Source organism: Camellia sinensis, chromosome 5 (genome assembly GCF_055761805.1).
Source record: "Camellia sinensis isolate YWXY chromosome 5, ASM5576180v1, whole genome shotgun sequence".
In the NCBI taxonomy this organism is placed as follows: Eukaryota; Viridiplantae; Streptophyta; class Magnoliopsida; order Ericales; family Theaceae; genus Camellia; species Camellia sinensis.
The window spans coordinates 101,323,721-101,343,056 of record NC_138965.1 but is presented as its reverse complement, the minus strand read 5'-3'; the positions used below and the strand labels follow the sequence as shown (position 1 = coordinate 101,343,056).

At 32.8% G+C, this 19,336-nt stretch overlaps 1 protein-coding gene across 1 annotated transcript; it reads right to left on the bottom strand.

The window, feature by feature from the left end:
- Window positions 1–6,127: 6,127 nt before the first annotated feature.
- LOC145790758 (nucleoside diphosphate kinase 1-like) lies at window positions 6,128–9,452 on the bottom strand. The gene is made up of 4 exons (XM_082869404.1): window positions 9,034–9,452; window positions 8,468–8,516; window positions 7,415–7,646; window positions 6,128–6,435 (listed from the first exon to the last, which is right to left on the bottom strand). The coding sequence occupies exons 1-4, from the start codon at window positions 9,082–9,084 to the stop codon at window positions 6,321–6,323; spliced, it is 447 nt and encodes a 148-aa protein (XP_082725530.1). The 5' UTR covers window positions 9,085–9,452; the 3' UTR covers window positions 6,128–6,320.
- Between the last annotated feature and the right edge of the window lie 9,884 nt (window positions 9,453–19,336).

Here is a 19,336-nt window from a genome sequence, read left to right as displayed (position 1 = left end):
AAACCGAATAGGTGCTTCCATGCCTATATAAAGGAAGTCCCCATTCCGATTTCAGTTCATACCAAAAATCTCAAGTTTTCTTGCATTCTCTTAGTTCTTCATTTATGTATCTAAGTGTTTTGTGAGTGCGAAACATAATTTTGGTTCATTGTACAATTAAAGAGTGGTCTTTTAGTTTGCAGTGATTTTTGTATCCTGGAGATAGGACGACCATTGTTCTCGAGCACTTTAGAGAGGATGAAATTCTGTCTAAAAGACACAATATTCAAACACTGCCTTCAATCACAAATTTATTTATAAACAATCTACAAAAGTACTGTAAGGCTTAATTTTGTTGTTTACTTTATTTATTTTATTTGCTTAAATTAATTATTTTATTGAAATATATTCGTACACTTTTCTGATAAAGTTAAAACCTAATTTAGTGTAAAAATGCAAAACAATTTAAAAAAAAATTGCTCACCATTTTCACATTTTTATCTTTTTGAGGGATATTTTTTTAAAATATCTTTTAGGTGTTTATTTTGAAAAATGCTAAAAACTCACAATTTATGTTTCACATCTACAATGACATGACAAGAAAATTAAAACTTATATGTGACGCCCCAAAATTTAAGAACATCATAATAAGGTTTAAAACTAAAAATTAATTTTTCTTAATTAAGAACTTCTAATCATTGTTGTCACCAAGTTTGCCATCATCCATTAATTTAACAAAACAGAAATTAAAAGTTCTTAAATTACAACGCCAAAGCAAACTTAAAGCTTGGTCTTAGTACATTCATGACAAAAAAACATAATTAAAAAAAAAAAATGCTAAAGAAAATTAGATAACTCAGGAAAGGGATTCATGGGATTTAGGCACACTTCAAGCTAACCAAGGCTGAACGTTGTCTTCCAAGACCTCGATGTTTCCTTTGGTTCCTTCGATACTTGGCATAAAACGCCAAGGCAATGGGAATGCCAATGAGCGATGAACTCAATAAGATATTATAGCCCAAAAATACCTACCTCGATAATAATACTCATAAATAATGACTAATGTGTAGTAACAGAATAACAAGCAACGTTTAATAAAATAAGCATAACATGAATGCTAGCAGTTGAAATAATAACAATAGAAAATATGAACAATGGCAAGCAGAAGCAGTAATTCATCATAAGGAAAATACAAAACTTTTCTTTTGAATTCTCATAGGTTTAGTTTATCAGGTAAGACTAAGTAACTCCTCATAGAGCACTATTTCCACTCAATCACTAAGCAATGGCTACGGGGTAATTTTGATTCCCCCTTGGTCAAATATTCAAATGTTACTTATTATAAATACCAATGATGCCCACGCACCAAGGTTACGTACCCGAGTTGTGACATCATGGTCTGCCTCAAGGGAACGGTCTATGTTGTGACGCTCGCACCACCAACCTTATATCACCTATACTGATAAGAGCCAAAATACCTTCTCGTGCCATGTTAGGGTTTGCAACTCACTCACGCAAGACTCTAAATTGGGCTCACCCCACCACTTTTAACTTTTAATGCATCGGTTCAAGTTCGTGTTTCTTTACTTCGTCAAATTTACATTTTGATACATGCGCGAATTGTAGTTTAAAAGCCACAGTGACATAAGGTTTATATAGCATGACACAACCATGTATGGCAACCAAAATGAATAACGCATAATTGTCTTAGGAGTCATCACAAAATTTCTTAGAATTTCCCACACTTCTTATTTTCAGTACTGAATTATTGGACGAAAAATAATGAAACCCATACCAAACGAAGTTCAATTATTACAATATTTTAACTGGTGCTAGTTCATTGAGTTAGGAAAATATTTCGAGAAAAATTCCAAGGATAAAAACGATTTTAAGATGGAGAAATAAAATTTGGAAGAAAACTAGTTTCTAGGATAGTGAACTACATCAACTTCCAGCACAGGTAATCTGTATTTGAAAAATAAAAAGGGGCCTCAAATGATGTCAAAAAATGGTAAGGTGAGAATATTTTGCTATATATTTGAGTTGAGAACACATTTACAAAGCGGTTGAAGATTGAAAACCAATGGAAGATAGTCAAATAATTTTGCTAAGAAAATTAGACAGAATTTGTCGCATTTTAGTAAAACTGCAATTTCTCCTCTTAAACTTATCCATTTTCCGTGAAATCAGCTGCAAATGAAAAATAACTCATATATCTAACTATTCCAAGTGGTTTTGCATAAAAATAAATTTTGTAAAAAAAAAAATGACATATATTTGAAGTGGTTATTTGTGTTGAGTTGCAGGCAGCAGTTGAGAAGAACAATTTATTTCAGGTATAAAATACTCTCTAATGACTTTGTAAAAATTTGACCATGGAAGGAACATGTTTGGGAGGTCTCAGTAGCTTTCAGACTTTCAAAACAAGCTTTGTAGAATTTATTTGAGTATCTCTAATCAGATGAGAAATCTTAACATTGCTGGAAAAGAATTCTCTGAACAAGGATATGATCGGTTAAAACAATTCTAACATACTTCTACATTCTTGTAATCTGATAATAATATATTCTCAGTGTTAAATGATATATCTAAAGATGAGTATAGTTGAAGTATTCTTACCTCAAGAGTTTTCAAAAATTTTGCTTAGTGTTGAGATTTCACTTCGTCTCTTCCTCTATTTCTTTCCTTTCTTTCTTCTCTTTCTCTCCCTCTTTGTTTGTCTTGTTCAACCGTGTTTGTGCAGGAAAAGAGGGCCTGAAATAGTACTCTATTTATAGGAGTTTGGAGGCAACATATTTTTATTTATTTATTTTGTCTTTGGCATATTTTTTTTTTCTCCCCTTGACTTGGTAAACATTATCTATAAGGCGCGCTTGATTTCTAGGCCTTGAGTGTGTAAGTGGGTTTGTATGCATGCCTTAGCATGCAATGTTGTGAAACCCAGACCGGACCGGCCGGTCGAATCGGTTGGACCGGGAACTGGGCCTTCTTCCGGTCCGGTCAACCCCCTAGAACCGAACTAGGAGCAAAACCGGCCTAGAAATGAAAAATCGCCGGACCCAGCGGTCGAACCGGGATAACCGGTGACCCGGACTGGGTTTTGGCAGGTTAGACCGGTGATTTTTTTTTTTTCTTTTCTTTCTTATATTTATATATATATATATATATATTATAAATATATTTTAAAATTTTGACTAAAAATTCTTACTTCAAGAGTCTCTTCTCATAAGGAAGAATCTCATTGGAAGTTGGAGAAGATTTTGAAAGTCTATTCCTATTTATAGGAAAAGATTTTTTAAAAAGAACCTACAAAATTCTATGTGGGATTCAATCAAATTATTTGAAACATATTGATTGGAGGGAGAATTGAAAATTTCATTTCCCTCCAAAATTAAACCTAACATTCAATCAATTTGTTTGGAGAGAATGTTTAAAAAATTTAATTTCTTTAAAACAAGTGACTTTTTTTTTATCAATTATGACTTTATTAAATATTATTAATAAATATTATACAACAATTTTTATTTTTATTTGAGTATTTATATATATTTTTATTTATTTATAATTTATAATTATATAATATTAATTATGACGTCACAGTTCGACCGTTTTTACCCAACGGTTGAACTAGTGACTCATTCACCGATCCCTTTTTCAGTTCGCTCACCGGTCCGGCTTTCAAAATATTGTTAGCATGCCTCTACAGTCTCCTTGGGAAGGAGGATGGCCAAAATCCTCTGCCAAAAATCTGATTTTTTTTTTTTTTTTGTTTACAAAAATCAATGTATATATAAACTGTTCATTACATGTTTTGCTCCCTACTATTCTCTGACTAACTTAGTTATTATTTATTTAATTCATTTAGTTTCCACAACTGTATTTAGATATAGAAATTTAATCACAGAAAGATAAATAAATTTATTTGAAGGAGTTTAATAGTATTATTAATTATGATACTATTAACATTATAATTTAATAATTTAATAACCACTATTAATTGACTTAATATTATTATTAATAAATTAATTAATTGTCTAAAAATTTAAGTTCTTATATATATGATTGAGTTTGTGATAGATTAAAAGTGTTACATGTCATCGTGGATTATACGTCTCAAAATGTGGGTGTCAATCTTTATCCTTATAGTTTTTACTTAATTTTCTTACCACTTAACAATTAAGTCTTATTGTTTGTTTTCATTTTTCAGAAAACGCTTTTTAGAAAATTTTACGCTCTTATTTTTCGTATTTTTACTGAATTTTTAAAATATTTTAAGCAATTTTTTTTTTTTAATTTTTAGAGACACCTAACATAAATACACCTAAAAAGTAAAAAAATTGTAAAAAAATATTTTAAAAATTCACTAAATACCAAAAATATAAAAAAAATACAAGAATTCAGTACATTTTTTGTATTTTTATGTATTTATTAATTTTTTAAAATATTTTTCACAAATTTTTTACTTTCTAGATACATCTAACTAAGGTGCATCTAAAAAAGTAAAAAAAATGTTTAAAATTTAAAAAATATTCACTAAAAACAAAAGAATACGAAAACTAAAAAACTCAATTTTCAAAAAACTTAATTCAGAAAACTCAAACCAAACACACTGATTGATTTTGAAACTTAAAAACTGTATGAGTTTTTGCTTTTCATGTTTTATTTTTTAGTTAATATTTTTATATTTAATGAATTTTTATAGATGCACTTAAAAAGTAAATATTAGTAAAGAATCCACAATAAAAAAAAAAAAAAATACAAAATACAAAAGAACTGAAACAAACATAACAAATCAATTTTCTTACTATACTACACAAAAATAATAAAATTCACAATAACAAATACACATTGAACCCATTGTTTTTGTTTTTCCTAAGTGAAATGGATGTTAAGAACCCTCCTAGGCTCTCATCCTTTCAAACTAAAGCCAGGGTATTGTTGAAAAAAAAAAAAAAAACAGGGACAAAGCATCGGAGGTGGGATGAAGGTTGGGGACGAGGTTGGGGTGGTGTTTCCCAAGGGAGGGCAAAGGTAGGGAGGGCTGGCATTGAAGGTGGTGGAGATGCGAGTGATGAAGGGCCTACTATACGAGTTGAGGATTAAGGTAGGAGTTTAAAGGAAAAGTAGGAATCCATTTTGGTGGTTAGGGGTCCAAAAAAGTGGGGAAGTCCAAAGTAAAAGATGACATTTATATTCCGTTTGTTTCGACGGAAAATATTTTTTCTAAAAAAATCCAGAAAATATTTTCTATATATATATATATATATATTTTTTTTTAATGTTTGATTGTGTTTTTGAAATTAATGTATTAATGGTTATATTAATGGTGGTGATAGTGATAGTGGCAACAGTAGAATGAAGGTGAAAGTAGAGATGTTGGAGGTGGTGGTGGCAATAGTGGTGCGACAACGGTAATGGTGGTGTGACAACGGTAATGATTGTGACAGTAATAGTGGTGGTAGTAATGAAATAGAGATGATAGTCACAGTGAGGCTGTAAAGGTGATGGTGGTTGTGGCCGTCGTGGCGGTGATAAAATTTTGGTGATAATGTGATTGCACTGATAAATCTTTGGTTCAAAAAATATTTTCCGCCCTTTAAAAATAAAAAATATTTTTTGCTCAAATATGTTTATTTTCCATTCACCATAAAAAATATTTTTGATTGACTTTTATTTTCCACTGTACCAAGCAGAGCATTAACAACTCTTGCATACATAGCACATACAGTTAATTTTGTCATACAATATCATTTTATTTTTTATATAATTATATCAACTTCATCAAAGTCTTCAATGCGATACATGCAATAACCTACCTAAACAAATCCTGCTTACAGCTTATAAGTAAAAAATAACTTAAATAAACTACAAAAAAATAATTATTAAGTAGGGAGAGAGTTACTTCAACTCCAACAACGTTGGTCTGTAAATATGGGTCATGATTCAGAGAGAGATGCATATTAATAAACATAAACTAGAAAAAAAATGCATGCCCCCTCTATTATTCTGATATTTGGAGCCCATGAAGAATTGATTTCAACTAGAACTTTGGCTCATTTCTCTTGGGGTAAAACCACCCACAGTTGGGGTGTTCCACCTTAAAATGGTGATAGCATGGATGCAATTTTCCTTAAAAACAATGTCTGACTAACCAAAAGCACTTGCACGGATACTACTATCACCAGATAAATAAACCATCTTTAAGGGTCCTCACCGACAAAGCAGGCTCTAAAATTCTAACAATGCAAACAGAGTCAAAATTTAAGTAGTCCTTAATAAATGAAGAGTAACCAAAACAAACAAAGCCATAGATGGGTTGCAGACTAGACCCAGAAGAAAATTCATTCGTAGATCCAAGAGTGAAGGCTGCTCTGCCATTCTGCGACACCTTCTGGGAACCACAGAGCAATCTCCTTTCTTGCACTCTCAACTGCATCACTCCCATGGATGACATTCCTGCAAGCCACAACAAAATTTATCTGCATAAGATATTTCCCAAATAGCAGCAGCTAATGGTAGGGCAGTGTTTACAAGCAGATTTTCTGAACAATTCAAATGAACTAAAGATTATAATACAATCTACAAAGAATTTTGAAGATCATATTCAAGCACACAAATCTTAAATCTTTTTAGAGCACAATATCTCCAAATTAAGAGCTCAAAGCATTTTCTCCAACAATATCTCCAAATTGTGCACATCAATTTGCTTGTGATTTCAGTAGCCGCTAAAAAAAGGTGTTGAAGAGGATGAGACAGGCCTACTTACCATACAATCCATTGTGTTTTTTCAAATCAATCTTGATTAATTAGGCACTTAGAGATGGTAGGGCATGCACAACTAATTATCCTAAAAAGTAACTTCAGCTATTGACTACAGCCATATATATATGAATTAAGCAAGTGATCAGCAAGATATCCCACTTTGCTGACAAGATGTTAGGTAAAGTATGTAATCATTGGTAGGTGAAGTTCTCATATCCACATTTCATTTTTACAATAGAAAAAGGGGGGGCAAATGCATATTTATGTTATTTTAACAAGAAAGATATTTATCAAATACACATATGAAACGTCATATACCAACAATATCTAGCAATAGAACCAATTAAGAATGTTATTAATAAGAAGTTTCAAAAATATTTAAATTGTTATATTAAGCAAAAGGGAGGGTCTTATTTACTCCAACTCGCTATCACAAGCATATCTCTTAGCTACATTGATGCAAATTAAATGATGGCATATCATGGTCACGTCATCCTATACCTAAGGTTAATTTTTACTTCCAGGATTCTCGACCACTTTCATTCTTTCTTTATATTGTGCTTACCTACGTATCCATAAAAATTGATCAATAACCATACAGGCACATGTGTATTGATGACAAAGACAATATTCATATATCTAAGAAATACAAGATACGGAAACAGCAAGTTACCTGCCAATCTCAACTGCAAAATCTCCACGGATGGTACCAGGAGCAGAGTCAGAGGGGTTAGTGGCTCCAATAATCTTACGACCTGTTGTCACCACATTCTTACCCTCCCAAACCATTGCAACAACAGGACCAGAGATGATGTATTCAACCAACCCATTAAAGAAGGGTTTTGAAGACAAGTCTGCATAGTGCTTCTCAGCAAAAGCACGCTCCACAGACTGGAGTTTCAAACCTGAAACCAAAACCAAATACCAAATTACAAAGTAGTAAGCAGACCAAAATGACAACTGCATGTTAAGAAAAAATGGCGATTATTAAACTAAAACCGATTATCAACCAAAATTCAAGTTTGAAACTTATGCAATTAACTTCTTTTGGTTGGCCTGAAAAAAATGTTTGCCCAACATCATGAACAAGATCCAAGAATATGATAAAGATTAGTTGATGGTAAATGAAATCAAGGGCTCAGCTCAAGTGAATTATCTCCAATATGGCTCACTATTGACTATGTCACTAATAATCAGCATCAGAACAAAGATTCAAGATATGATTCAATTCATGGGTCTCATTTAGCAACCAAGTACTCAAAAGTCAGCTTAATCAGATGCCTGTTAACCATCTATGTTGCATATGCTTCTTCTGTCAAAATAGAAAATGGATAAAGAATATTTTGAAGTTGTGGAATGCTATATATCACCTATTTTTTTTCACCAATATCACGGGGTGCATGGCAAGATACCATACCATTTGTCATCACTATTTTCTTAATAGTTATTTTCAAACAAGAAACTAAACATAAATATCCACGCAAGGAGTGATACAAACCAATGATAAAAAAAAAATAAAAATCAACGACATATAGCATTTCTCTTTGAAGTTTTTCAACCAGATTAATAAGAATTAGTGGGAGTAAATATTGTTTACATCAACTCTAGCTGATTTTTATTCTTGACAGGGCCACCACCATCATAGTGGATAACATATTAGCAAGATCTTATTGGTATTTAAGCAGCACACTGGAAGCAAGCAAATCCTAAAAAGAGGGGAAATTACCTTTCAAAGTGAAACCTTTCTTCTCAAATCTGCAAATAATCTCACCAACCTGAAATATAATAATGAAATAACAATTCCTTAACAATGCATTAACATCTGATTTCATAAATCTAAACTACAACAGAAATAGATCAACAGAAAGCACCAAAAAAACAAAAATCTAAACTTGTCAATTTGATTTCCGAAAAAATAACACAAAACCCAATTCAATTGCAGAATATAGTTTCATTAGGTACATAATGGGATGTTTTCATTCACTGGGTCTTCCATGCAATGAAAAATTAGTTTTTGTCAGCTTCCCCTACATTCTAGGTCTTCATCAAAATCCATATTAAAGATTAAAAAAAACAGCAAATGTATCAAACCTCTTCTTTCTTACGTATTTTCTCAGCATCCAACCAGTACAACCATGCATTAGTCATGAATTCACGTCCAAAAAATCAAAATAAATATAAACCCAGAAATTTAAATAGCTGTTCCGATCTACCCATAAACTGACAACAGAGATTTATATATCTAATACAGAAATCCAAAAATTTAAAATCAAAGGGGGTGGTAGGACACACCAGGCCTCTTTGAACACCATCAGGCTTGATCATGACGAAAGTCTGCTCCATCCTTGGGGAGTTTTGAAGTTGAACAAGTGACGAATCAGCGAGTGATTGATTTTTGATTGAGTTGAGTTGAGTGAGAAAATGGGCAAGCGAGAGGAGAGAATAGGGAGTTGATGGATATATATTATATATATGTGTGTGTGCGCGCGCGCGCGCATGTGGTAGTATTGTGTGTGGCCGTGAAACAAAACCCTAAGGAATATCCGTTTTATATGCGTCCCCTCTTGATTGTTTCAAGTAACCTTCACCGGATGCCCCTTTACAAATCGGGAAGGGAGAGGTTTCTTTTGCATTTTTCCCATATTTACATAATCCCAACAAGCGTTCATGCCGAAATTATGGCTATAAGCCTATATTGGCACGCAAAATCCAATAAACACAAATCCATGACGGTTATAAAAGGGGTCAACCTCCTGGTAAAGGCTGTGGGTTAAAATTTTAAGGGCTTGCTTGGATTGTTTTTGGAGGGAGTTGTTTTTGAAAAAAATTTGAGAGAGTTGTTTTAGAAATTTTTTTAGTTTGTTTGGTTGTATATTTCAAAAGTTGTTTTGAAGTTTGGGAGTTTGGAATGATTTGATATTTTGTTGTAATTGATTAGAGGTGTGTGAGATAAAAAGTTATTGAGAAGGAGAGAGGAGAGAGAAAAAGTGATTGATTGATGTGTAAGAGAGAGAAAGTAATTTTGAAACAATTTTTTGAATTTTTTTTCTAAAACTCATCTCTAAAACGCAAACCAAACATACCCTAAGTCTCTAAGTTCAAAATTTTTTGGATCAATTTTTTTAGGTGTAGCGTAGTTAATTAGAAGGTTAGTTTCAAGTTATTATTATCACAATACTTGGTGTGAGCTCAATACTTATCAGCTATGCAAGTTCTGGCTTAAGTGGAGCTTGTCATGGGAGGTCAGGGTAAATTCTTAAGTTATAGTCGCTTTACTCGGAACGGACAATAGGACACCTTGGTGATCTCTGCAACAAACGCTACCCTAGACTTGCGGAAGATTGAGAGGATTTTCCTGTAACAAAAAAAAAAAAAAGGGTCGACAAACATCCAGTCAGATCAGGTTTGGGTTGAATTGAATCGGTATTATATAATAAGAAATTTTGTATTTGTCCAAACTTAATTTGATGCTAATATCGGATCTCTATATTTGTCGAAGCGTGATTTAAAAAATAATTATAGATATCTATTGGCTTTTTTGGCTTTAGAAGATTAATTATGCAATTTTAAGCGTGTCAGTAAGGATTAATAAGTCATTATAGAATTTTTAATTGTCAACAAATTATCAAACGATTGTGTTGAAGTTCTTTCAGCCTCAATGAAGAGGACTTTTACTGGTAGCTTGTTTAGGAGAAACTTACAAATAATGACAAGTACAAAGAACAATTCAGAATCTGAATTTTATTAAATAAGAATTTACAATGAGGTTACAATGACCCAGCCCCGAAAAGGTTTACATCAATGACTACTTGAAATTACTCATAGGAAATAAAGCGCAATATAGGATTGAAGAATTGAAAATGTAACAATTGGAAAGAAAAAATATGAAGTAAATAATTGGTTTATGGATCTGAGTCTGGGTCTTCCTTCTGGTGGCCTTCTCTTTTATTTATACTTTCTAATGGTAACCGTCGAAGTGGGTTTCCAACCGTCGAAATGCCGTCCCATGATCACTGATTATGGTCTTGCACAGTTAGCCTCTACTACGCCATTCTTACAGTTAGACCTCCGCCATGAATTTGAATTTGAATTGTGAGTAACCGTTAGGCCACTTCATCTTGTGCCTTTTAACTGTTCCATTATTGCGCAGATCCATTATTACCAATATGAACTGTCACGTGTTTGTTGCTGATTAGAGACTTGCATTAATTCCCCAAATTATCCTTGCCACGTGTTAAGCTACGATTGGCCTATACAAAATATATAGCCAACAATATAAAGTCCATCCATCGGATTATATGTTAAAAAAATTACAAACATTCCATAATTAAATTCAATCACACATTATATTTCTTAAATAAATATATTGACATTATTATAAACTGAAAGATTTTGTTTATAAATGAAAGGATTTCTTAAATAGATTCGATTATATATCACCACAAATGTAAATTTCAATAAAATCAATAGATATAAAGTTTAGATCCCAATAAAAAATATATATTTTATGTGTTATAAATAATTAAGTAATTAATTTAATAATGGGTTCGGTCGGGCTAGGCCGGTTTAAAAGTATAAATCCCAAACCTAGTCCATTCATATTTTTTGGGCTGAAAATATTGGCATAGTTAGACCCTATGGACCAAAACAATTTTTCCAAACCTTAAAAAAAATAGGGTTGGACTGGACAACCCAATGGGCTGACGTCTACCTTGAGTTATTAGGCTTAAAGCCCAAAACAAAATGACACAAATTGAAAAATGGGCACTTACTGATAGGTCTCATATACAAAATTTAAAACCCATCTAATTTCAAAACAAAACACTTACACTAATTAATCCTATATAGTTTTAATTCTTATAAAAAAATCTTATTATTTTTTTTAAAATTTAAAGATCTTGCTATATATTACCTTCGCCGAACTTTCGTCAGACAGGCACTGGAAGCTCGCCAGAATGTTCAACATCACCGGAAAGTTACTGAGTATCGTTGAAGTATTTTGAACGTCATCGGAAGTCGAAGGAATGTCTAGAATGTCACTGGACATTAAGAACATCGCCGGAGACTTACTAGAATGTCCATAATATTGTCGGAAAAAAAGAAGAAGAATAAATAGATAAATTAAAGCAAAAAAATATAGTAATATGTGTTAAATATTGATAAAATAAAAGGAAAAAAAATATGTAACAACAATTAACAGCAACAATGGAAAAAAAACATAAGTTATTTTTCAATTTTTGTAGAATTCAAACAAATAATCTCCTATATTGATCAAACTAAAAAGTATGATTTGAAACGGTAACAATCAAACTGAAAAATATGTTATGAAATTGCAAAAATTTTGCAATAAAAGCATGTCATGAAATTGTAAATTTTGCAGTTTTAAAGGATGATTCATTTCAGCATAAAAAAATTGAAACTGAAAAACTTTACAATTTTCACCGTCTGTAACTAAAAATAAAAAAAAAACATTTATTCAAAACTTAAAAATTTTCTCCATTAAAACACGAAAAAATAAGTGTGTAGCAGAGAAAAAGTAGAAAAATTAAGAGATCGAAGGAGAGAGATAGATATAGAGAAGATTGTACTCTGGTAACTATTTTTGATTTAGATCTGGTCGAATTTGATATAGATTTACTTATCTTCTTCGTTAGAAACTCATCTCATTCGCCGTCGGTGATGGTGTAGCAAGTAATTGGTGGTCGGTGATTGTTGATGAATCCCAATCGATAATGATCGCCGATCACTATATATCAGAATGAGAAAAAGCAGAAGAAAGACGACAAGTGTATATTAGAAAGAAGAAAAGGAAGAGAAAGAGAAGAAGGCGTTGGACTTTTAAATCTATACAAAAAAGTATAGGACTAAACAGAACTAGTGTATTTATATTAGGATTTATATAGGTAATTTGTCCATTGAAAAATAACTCACACCATTATAATCTAACACTTAAATCATTTTAACACTTTTCCACAAGTTGTCATTTTAATATCACTTTAAATTCACCAAAATGCTATTGCAATGCTAATTACTATTTTACCTTGTTTGTCAATTACCATTTTGATTTTAAGTATCAAAATGTCAAAAATGTCCTTAAGGCCCAATACCATTTTCTCTATTACGCGAAAAATCATTAAATAATCCAATAAACATACTTTTAATCATATATGACACAAAATAGTGATAAAATAATTGCAAATACAAAACAAATAAGCTCAACATATTTTTAAAATTCAAGAAAAATAACAAATCAACTCCCAGTCATATCATCTTTTAACATTAATCTCATTTAATTTCAAGCAATCCAAATAACCCATTATTCCCACAAAATCTCTGCACTTTAATATTTTATTAATTCTCAAATTGAGCAAAATACTTCAATATGCGTATTAAAGTCTATGCAATCACTCTTAGAGCACACTTTTTTAAGTTTCACACAAAAGATAATTTTTGAAACAAAAATGAATATAAGCCATGAAACCCTAAACATACTCTTTTAACAATTTTCAAGTACTTCCATTTATAAATGCAACCAAACCATAAAATAAGAGAAGAGGTATGAAATAAAGTTTCAAATCACAAACTAAAAACATAAATCATGGGATAAATCAAGAGAACGTTAATATGGCATCTAAATATTTGGTATGAGAGAATTCTCTTGTAGTTTTAATCACAACAAATGGAATATGAGATGAGAAGGAGATGTTCTAGCCAAAATCTCCAAGAGCTCCAAGAACTCTTGAAGAATGCCCAACAACCTCACAAATTAAGTCACTAAACTCACAAGAATCAAACTCTGAAGATCTTTATATACTAGGAATTGGTCACAAATGTATTAGGGAAGGTTCAACCAAACTTTAGGGATGTATTATAAGTTTAGTTACGATTTATGTGATCCTTGATTTTGACCAATTGTGATATTTGTCATAATTTAGTCACGACTCATTATGGTATTAGTTATAACCTCTTATTATTATTAGTTTACTTATCATCGAAAAAATATTTAATTATATCTGAAGTGGTGTTTGTTATTATGACCCATCGTATTTATTTTAGTTACGATATTTGTAGTATGAATGTCACAAATAGTTATAATTTGCATGGTACACATTCAAAAAGTGATGTGTATTATAAAAAGATCAGTTATATATATATATATATATATAAATATATTTAAAAAATATAATCAAAAATGGGAAAATGATAGAATAGGACAGGGCAAGAAAAATTGTTCCCGTTTCACTTTCTCATCATTGAGACAAAAAAAAAAAAAATCCGCATAGGACATGACGAAGAATAAGGTGCAAAAGAAAAGGATCATCCTTAAACTCGAGACTTTGGGGCTATGGGAGTTTAGCAGGTCACATGGACCAACTTTACTAAAGTCAAGTTTGACAAGCTGATAAAAAAATTAAAAGGTTATTTAAAAAGTTAAAAGTTATTACTATTTATCAAAAGTTAAAAATTATGATTGTACAACTCTTAATCTTAATTTTTTTCTACACACTAATTTATATAATTTTTTAATAAATATTTTTTTATAAAAAGTCAAAAAATTAACTCAAACATTCATATTTTTTTTCACAATTTTTTAATCTAAAAAGACAAAAAATACACTTATTTAAGACGCCCCAAACAACCCCTCACTCATGGCCCATTATCCGCATACGCTACAAACTTACATTTATATCTTCTTTCTATTTATTATATTATATATAAAATGACCACCTCATGTATACCTTTTCCTTTTGCAAAGTATATTTTTTCTCTATTAAAAATAAAATAAAATAAAATAGTGAGGTAAATAATACTTGAATATACTATATTATCATTAGAGAAACACTTGTTGTACAATTTGTATAATTAAATAAAAACAAACAAATTCATATTTAATTATTAAATTACAGAATATAAAATCATGGGAAATTACAACTTGATTGAACAAAAATATATAATACGATAAAATGAGAAAAGAAAACAAACCGAAACCTATGTGATCCACAGTCTCCTTAAAATAGATTCGCCGCCTCACCGTGGGTGCTGGAGGTTTGTCGGTATTTGTCTCCCAAGACACGACGACATAGACCTGCTAACATAGAAATACCTTCTGGTTAGCTCTAGCGAACCGACAATGGCAGTACTCTTTCACACAAGATGAAGAATATATGAGCAGACTGACTATATATGAAAGCCAAAAATTCTGTACCTAAGACCAAAGAGGAGGTCTCTTTTTATACACAATAGGGGAGAGAAGAGTAGCTTTTTTATAACAAATGCAGAATTCAATTTCTGCAAAACTGAAGAAGTAATGCAGGAAAACTGATGGAGTAAATCACCATCTTAAGTGTAGTGGTTACACACAATATAGACATGTGTATACATTTGCAGTCACCAAATAAACCTAGCCCAAAAAGATTAGGTTGATGGGCCACCAATCCAGCCCAGCCCAAACCTAACCCATTCTAACAAGCCTCAAACCTAAGCCCAAGCCCAAGTCCCAATCCCAATCCCAAGACCCAATCCACAATCCACGATCAACGACCCACGAATCATGGACCTAGACTGGGCCCGGTCCGGTTTGGATGGGCAGGCGGTGTGCGCGTCGTAATTTTTTCATAACCAACTTGGACCATAATTTTAGTCCAAGCCTATCCTTGAAGTATTCATAACTCAGTTTCTTCGGAAAATTTGGATGCCTCAAAGGGCTCATGCCTTTATCAAAATCTTGAGATTTAAATACTGTAGACACCCCATTTTTGACGGCCCTTAAGACTTAGGCGCCACTGATTGATCACTTAATGATGAATGTGTATGCTTGTCAATTGCTTGACTTCCTTAGCAGGAAACCTCAGTGTTGAACCTACAAACCTTGTGCCTTGTTTTGGACCAAAACAGTGGTTTTTCAAGCCTGTGCATCTAGGGACCTATAGACCCACTAGTGTGGCATGCTGCTCACTAATGTGGCCTGTCGTTCATTATTAGTGGCCTACCGGCCACTAGTGCAAAAAAATAGATATTTTTTGCCAGCTGTCTCTACAGATGTATGTACCATTCCAGTTGTATTTATAAGGATATTTTTGAGGATCTCTCATATATTTCAATATATACATGACCCTCTCTTTTGTTAGAGGGGTTAGAAAAATTTTGGACTTTAGAAAATTTTGGTGAGCAAAATTTTGAAAAATCTCTCTTTCTCTCTCTCTCTCTCTCTCTCGCAACTTACATAACCTTTGCCTAAACACTCTAAACCAAACCTAGAGAGTTCCTTGCTGAGGTGATTTGAGCTTGTATGTTAGCTCTTGAGGCACTTGAGAGTGTGAAATTAGTGGTTTGTAACTCAAAGGATCATTCCTCTTCAAGAGGTATACATCCTAGTGTTTATGTACCATTTCTACACTACTTGTTTTCTATTTTTTCTTGATGTTTTTGAGTTGTTTATAACCTGCCTTTTTGGGCTGAAACTTATGGTTTAAGGCCACCAAAAGTAGAGGGGTTGACAACCCTTCTTTGAACCTTGCTTTTAAGGCCTTTGCCCTTGTGTTTTCCACCTTTTCATCAACTTTTTTTGAGCATTTTACCACTGATTTTCAGAGGTTTTTTAGAGAAAAAAAAATAAATCATGTTTTGAAGTCCCAAAAGTGGAGGGGTTAGCCTCCCCACCTTGTGCTTGTGTGCTAGTTTTAATCCCTCAATATTTTAGCTAGTTGCTGTAGTTGTTTTTTCCCTTAATTTTAGCACTTTTTGGGACTATTTTAGGATTTTTGTAGGACTATTTTTATGATTTAGCTTCATTCATACTTTGTATAGTATGCTTGTAGTGTAATGGTACTCATAGACTTGGTGGTTTAGGCCTTAGCCACCAACCTATTTGAGTTGATAGCCTTTATTTCTTGCTTTCCATACTTGTGTTCACCTCTAAGTATCTCTGCAACCTCACTATTTCTTGGTTTTTCCTTTGGTTTGTGAGTGGTTTCAAACCGATTGTTTGTTTAAGCTTGAGATTGAGGTTATTGCGCTTAATGGTTTAATCCCTTTAGGGGTTCATTACCAACGGCATAACATCTCTCTCATGCCTAAAACAACATTTGGTTTGGTACTTTTCTCCATTAGTGGACTTAAAGCTCATTATTGGACTCAATTGACTAAGGAATGAAAGGTAATTAAAATGAAGTAATAAAACTTAGACTAAAATGGAACAAGATAATAAGGTAATTTGGTGTTCAATCAGGCATTAATTGAACACATGGAGACTTGAGTCATTTCATACTTGTTAGTGATGACATGGTTCAAGTTTTCAAAGTCAATCACTTCCCTTGATCAATCCATGATAGGGAGGAGGTTTTGTTGGTCTTTCCTTACCATTTCTTGAAATTGTGTCCTTTGATTCATAAGTCATCACATAGTGAAATTGCGTCGATTGATGGCTTGTGAATCAAGCCTACCCCTCCTTTGACCTATTTGCTGATAATGAGAGATAGGGTGGACAAACATCTCCTGAGAATACTCTGGTTTATGCTCTGTTTGTTCTTTGTTGCTGCAGGAAAGAACCAACATTAGTGGCCGGCAGAACACTTTTACTGGACGACATGCCACTATTAGTGGTCGGCCGACCACTATTTCTGGGTTATTGGCCACTTTTTCCAGGTAGGCAGTGTTCTTTTTCCAACAGAGTAGAGTAAAGGCTGAGGTGGAAAAACAGTGCAATTTTCTAACTGTGCAACAGAGGCATTCCGGTAACAAAACAGAAAGCAATATCGGGTGGAAATCTACATCCATGCATGAGCCATCCCTCGATTCTCGGGATCCATCAAAATGATGTTGTAATATTAGTATGTTGTTCTTGGAGTAGTAGATTTGTAGCTAATTAGTTAGAATAACTAGTTAGTTTTGTGTTGTATTTATTTATTTAATTAGCTAGAATAGTTAGTTAAATTTGTTGTTGCAATAATTAATTAATTAGCTAGTATAGTTAATTTATTTAATTTGTTTTGTAATAGTTAGTTAATTCATAGTAATTAGCTAGGACATTCATTCGGACCCTCCCGCGTGAGGGTAAACATGTAATATTTGTGTATGTTTTCCAACCCCATGTCTTTCTCCCTTTTATTTACTTGCTTATGATGGTTAGAATAGAACAACATGTTTTATTTAGCATTTTCCAAGATTTGCATCCATTTGTCTTGCATGAATCGAGACTCGATTCATCATTCTAACAAGTATTGTAGTTTACATACTTCATTGAATACGTGTTAAAATGCATGCTATCAAATTGATTCACATGTCATAATTAATAGCCGAGCCTATTAGTTGCATCATTGCATGTGTTGCATTAGTCATGTTGCATTGATTAGGAGCATGTATGTTTTCTAACTTTTTTGTTTCTTTTGGCTTGCCTTGGAGTATTAGGTGAGCATTTTGCTGCTTTAGCATATTGCATGAGTGTGATTGTTGCCATGTCTAGCATGCCATGAGGTTAATTGTTTAAGTGCTATATCTACTTGAAGGCTTGTGGATGAAGGATAATTGCTTGAATTAGAATAATTTGAGTAATGTATATATGAGATCACCTTTTCAAATGGTACATATTCAAACACTTTTCAACACAAACATGAATCAAAGTGTTCCAATTTTTACAAATTAGTCTATAATTATGTGCGCATCACTTAGTAACAAGAGCCTTGCAAAGTCTTCTGATTACGGTCCAGAGTACTTGGGGGATATCCAAACTTTCTAAAGCTATGGTTTTAAACTACCTAGCCAAAAAAATAAAAAAAAGAGCAGCAATCAGAAACCACACAGCACCTCAGCTAAGATGTTATCAGCACATACATGATCAAAGCTGTAAGACTATACTCCACACTGAATTCTGCCCCCCAAAACAAATACCAAATTTGTAACTACTATGCACATTCCTATACAGTTTCACTGTAAAGCACATATTAGTTAAGAGAGAGCCAAAACACCCCTATGAGGGTGGTGGGGTTACCTTGTCCTAGTTTTGTCATGAACTAGGTTTCACTATTTCAATCAAGCGGTTTCACACAATCCTGCATTTTGGGTGAGCATCCTGTCCTAGTTTGGAACAGTCACTAAGGCTTTACTATATGCAACTAGGCTAAATCGTCAAAGGGGGTACCTTAGCAAGACTACCTAATATACCTCTCACACCTAATATCAAGAAGTGAAAGGAGGATCAAACGGTACAGCGGTAGTCTAGATCCAAGGGTTGTGTTCCCATCATGGCAGAGCCCATGACCAGTCAACCATTTGGCAAGCTTTTGGGTAAGCCTCCAGCAAACCGTCTAAGAATAGCAGATGCCAAACACAGTGACTTAAGCGCATCAATGCAAATGCAATGCAAAGAACATATAAGTGTAGATAAAATTTCACATCATGAATTTCAAGTCAAGTTCTTTAAAGTCCCCAACAGAGTCGCCAGAAACTGTAGCTCGACTTTTCGTGTTCCTTTCGGATACGACTGGCCCTACAATTCGGACTTCCGTGGTTCTAAATCTGATCTCACAAGTGCAATGTGAAATAGATAAATACAAAAGAGTCTAAACCCAACAAATCTTTTGGAAAATTGATTTTGAAT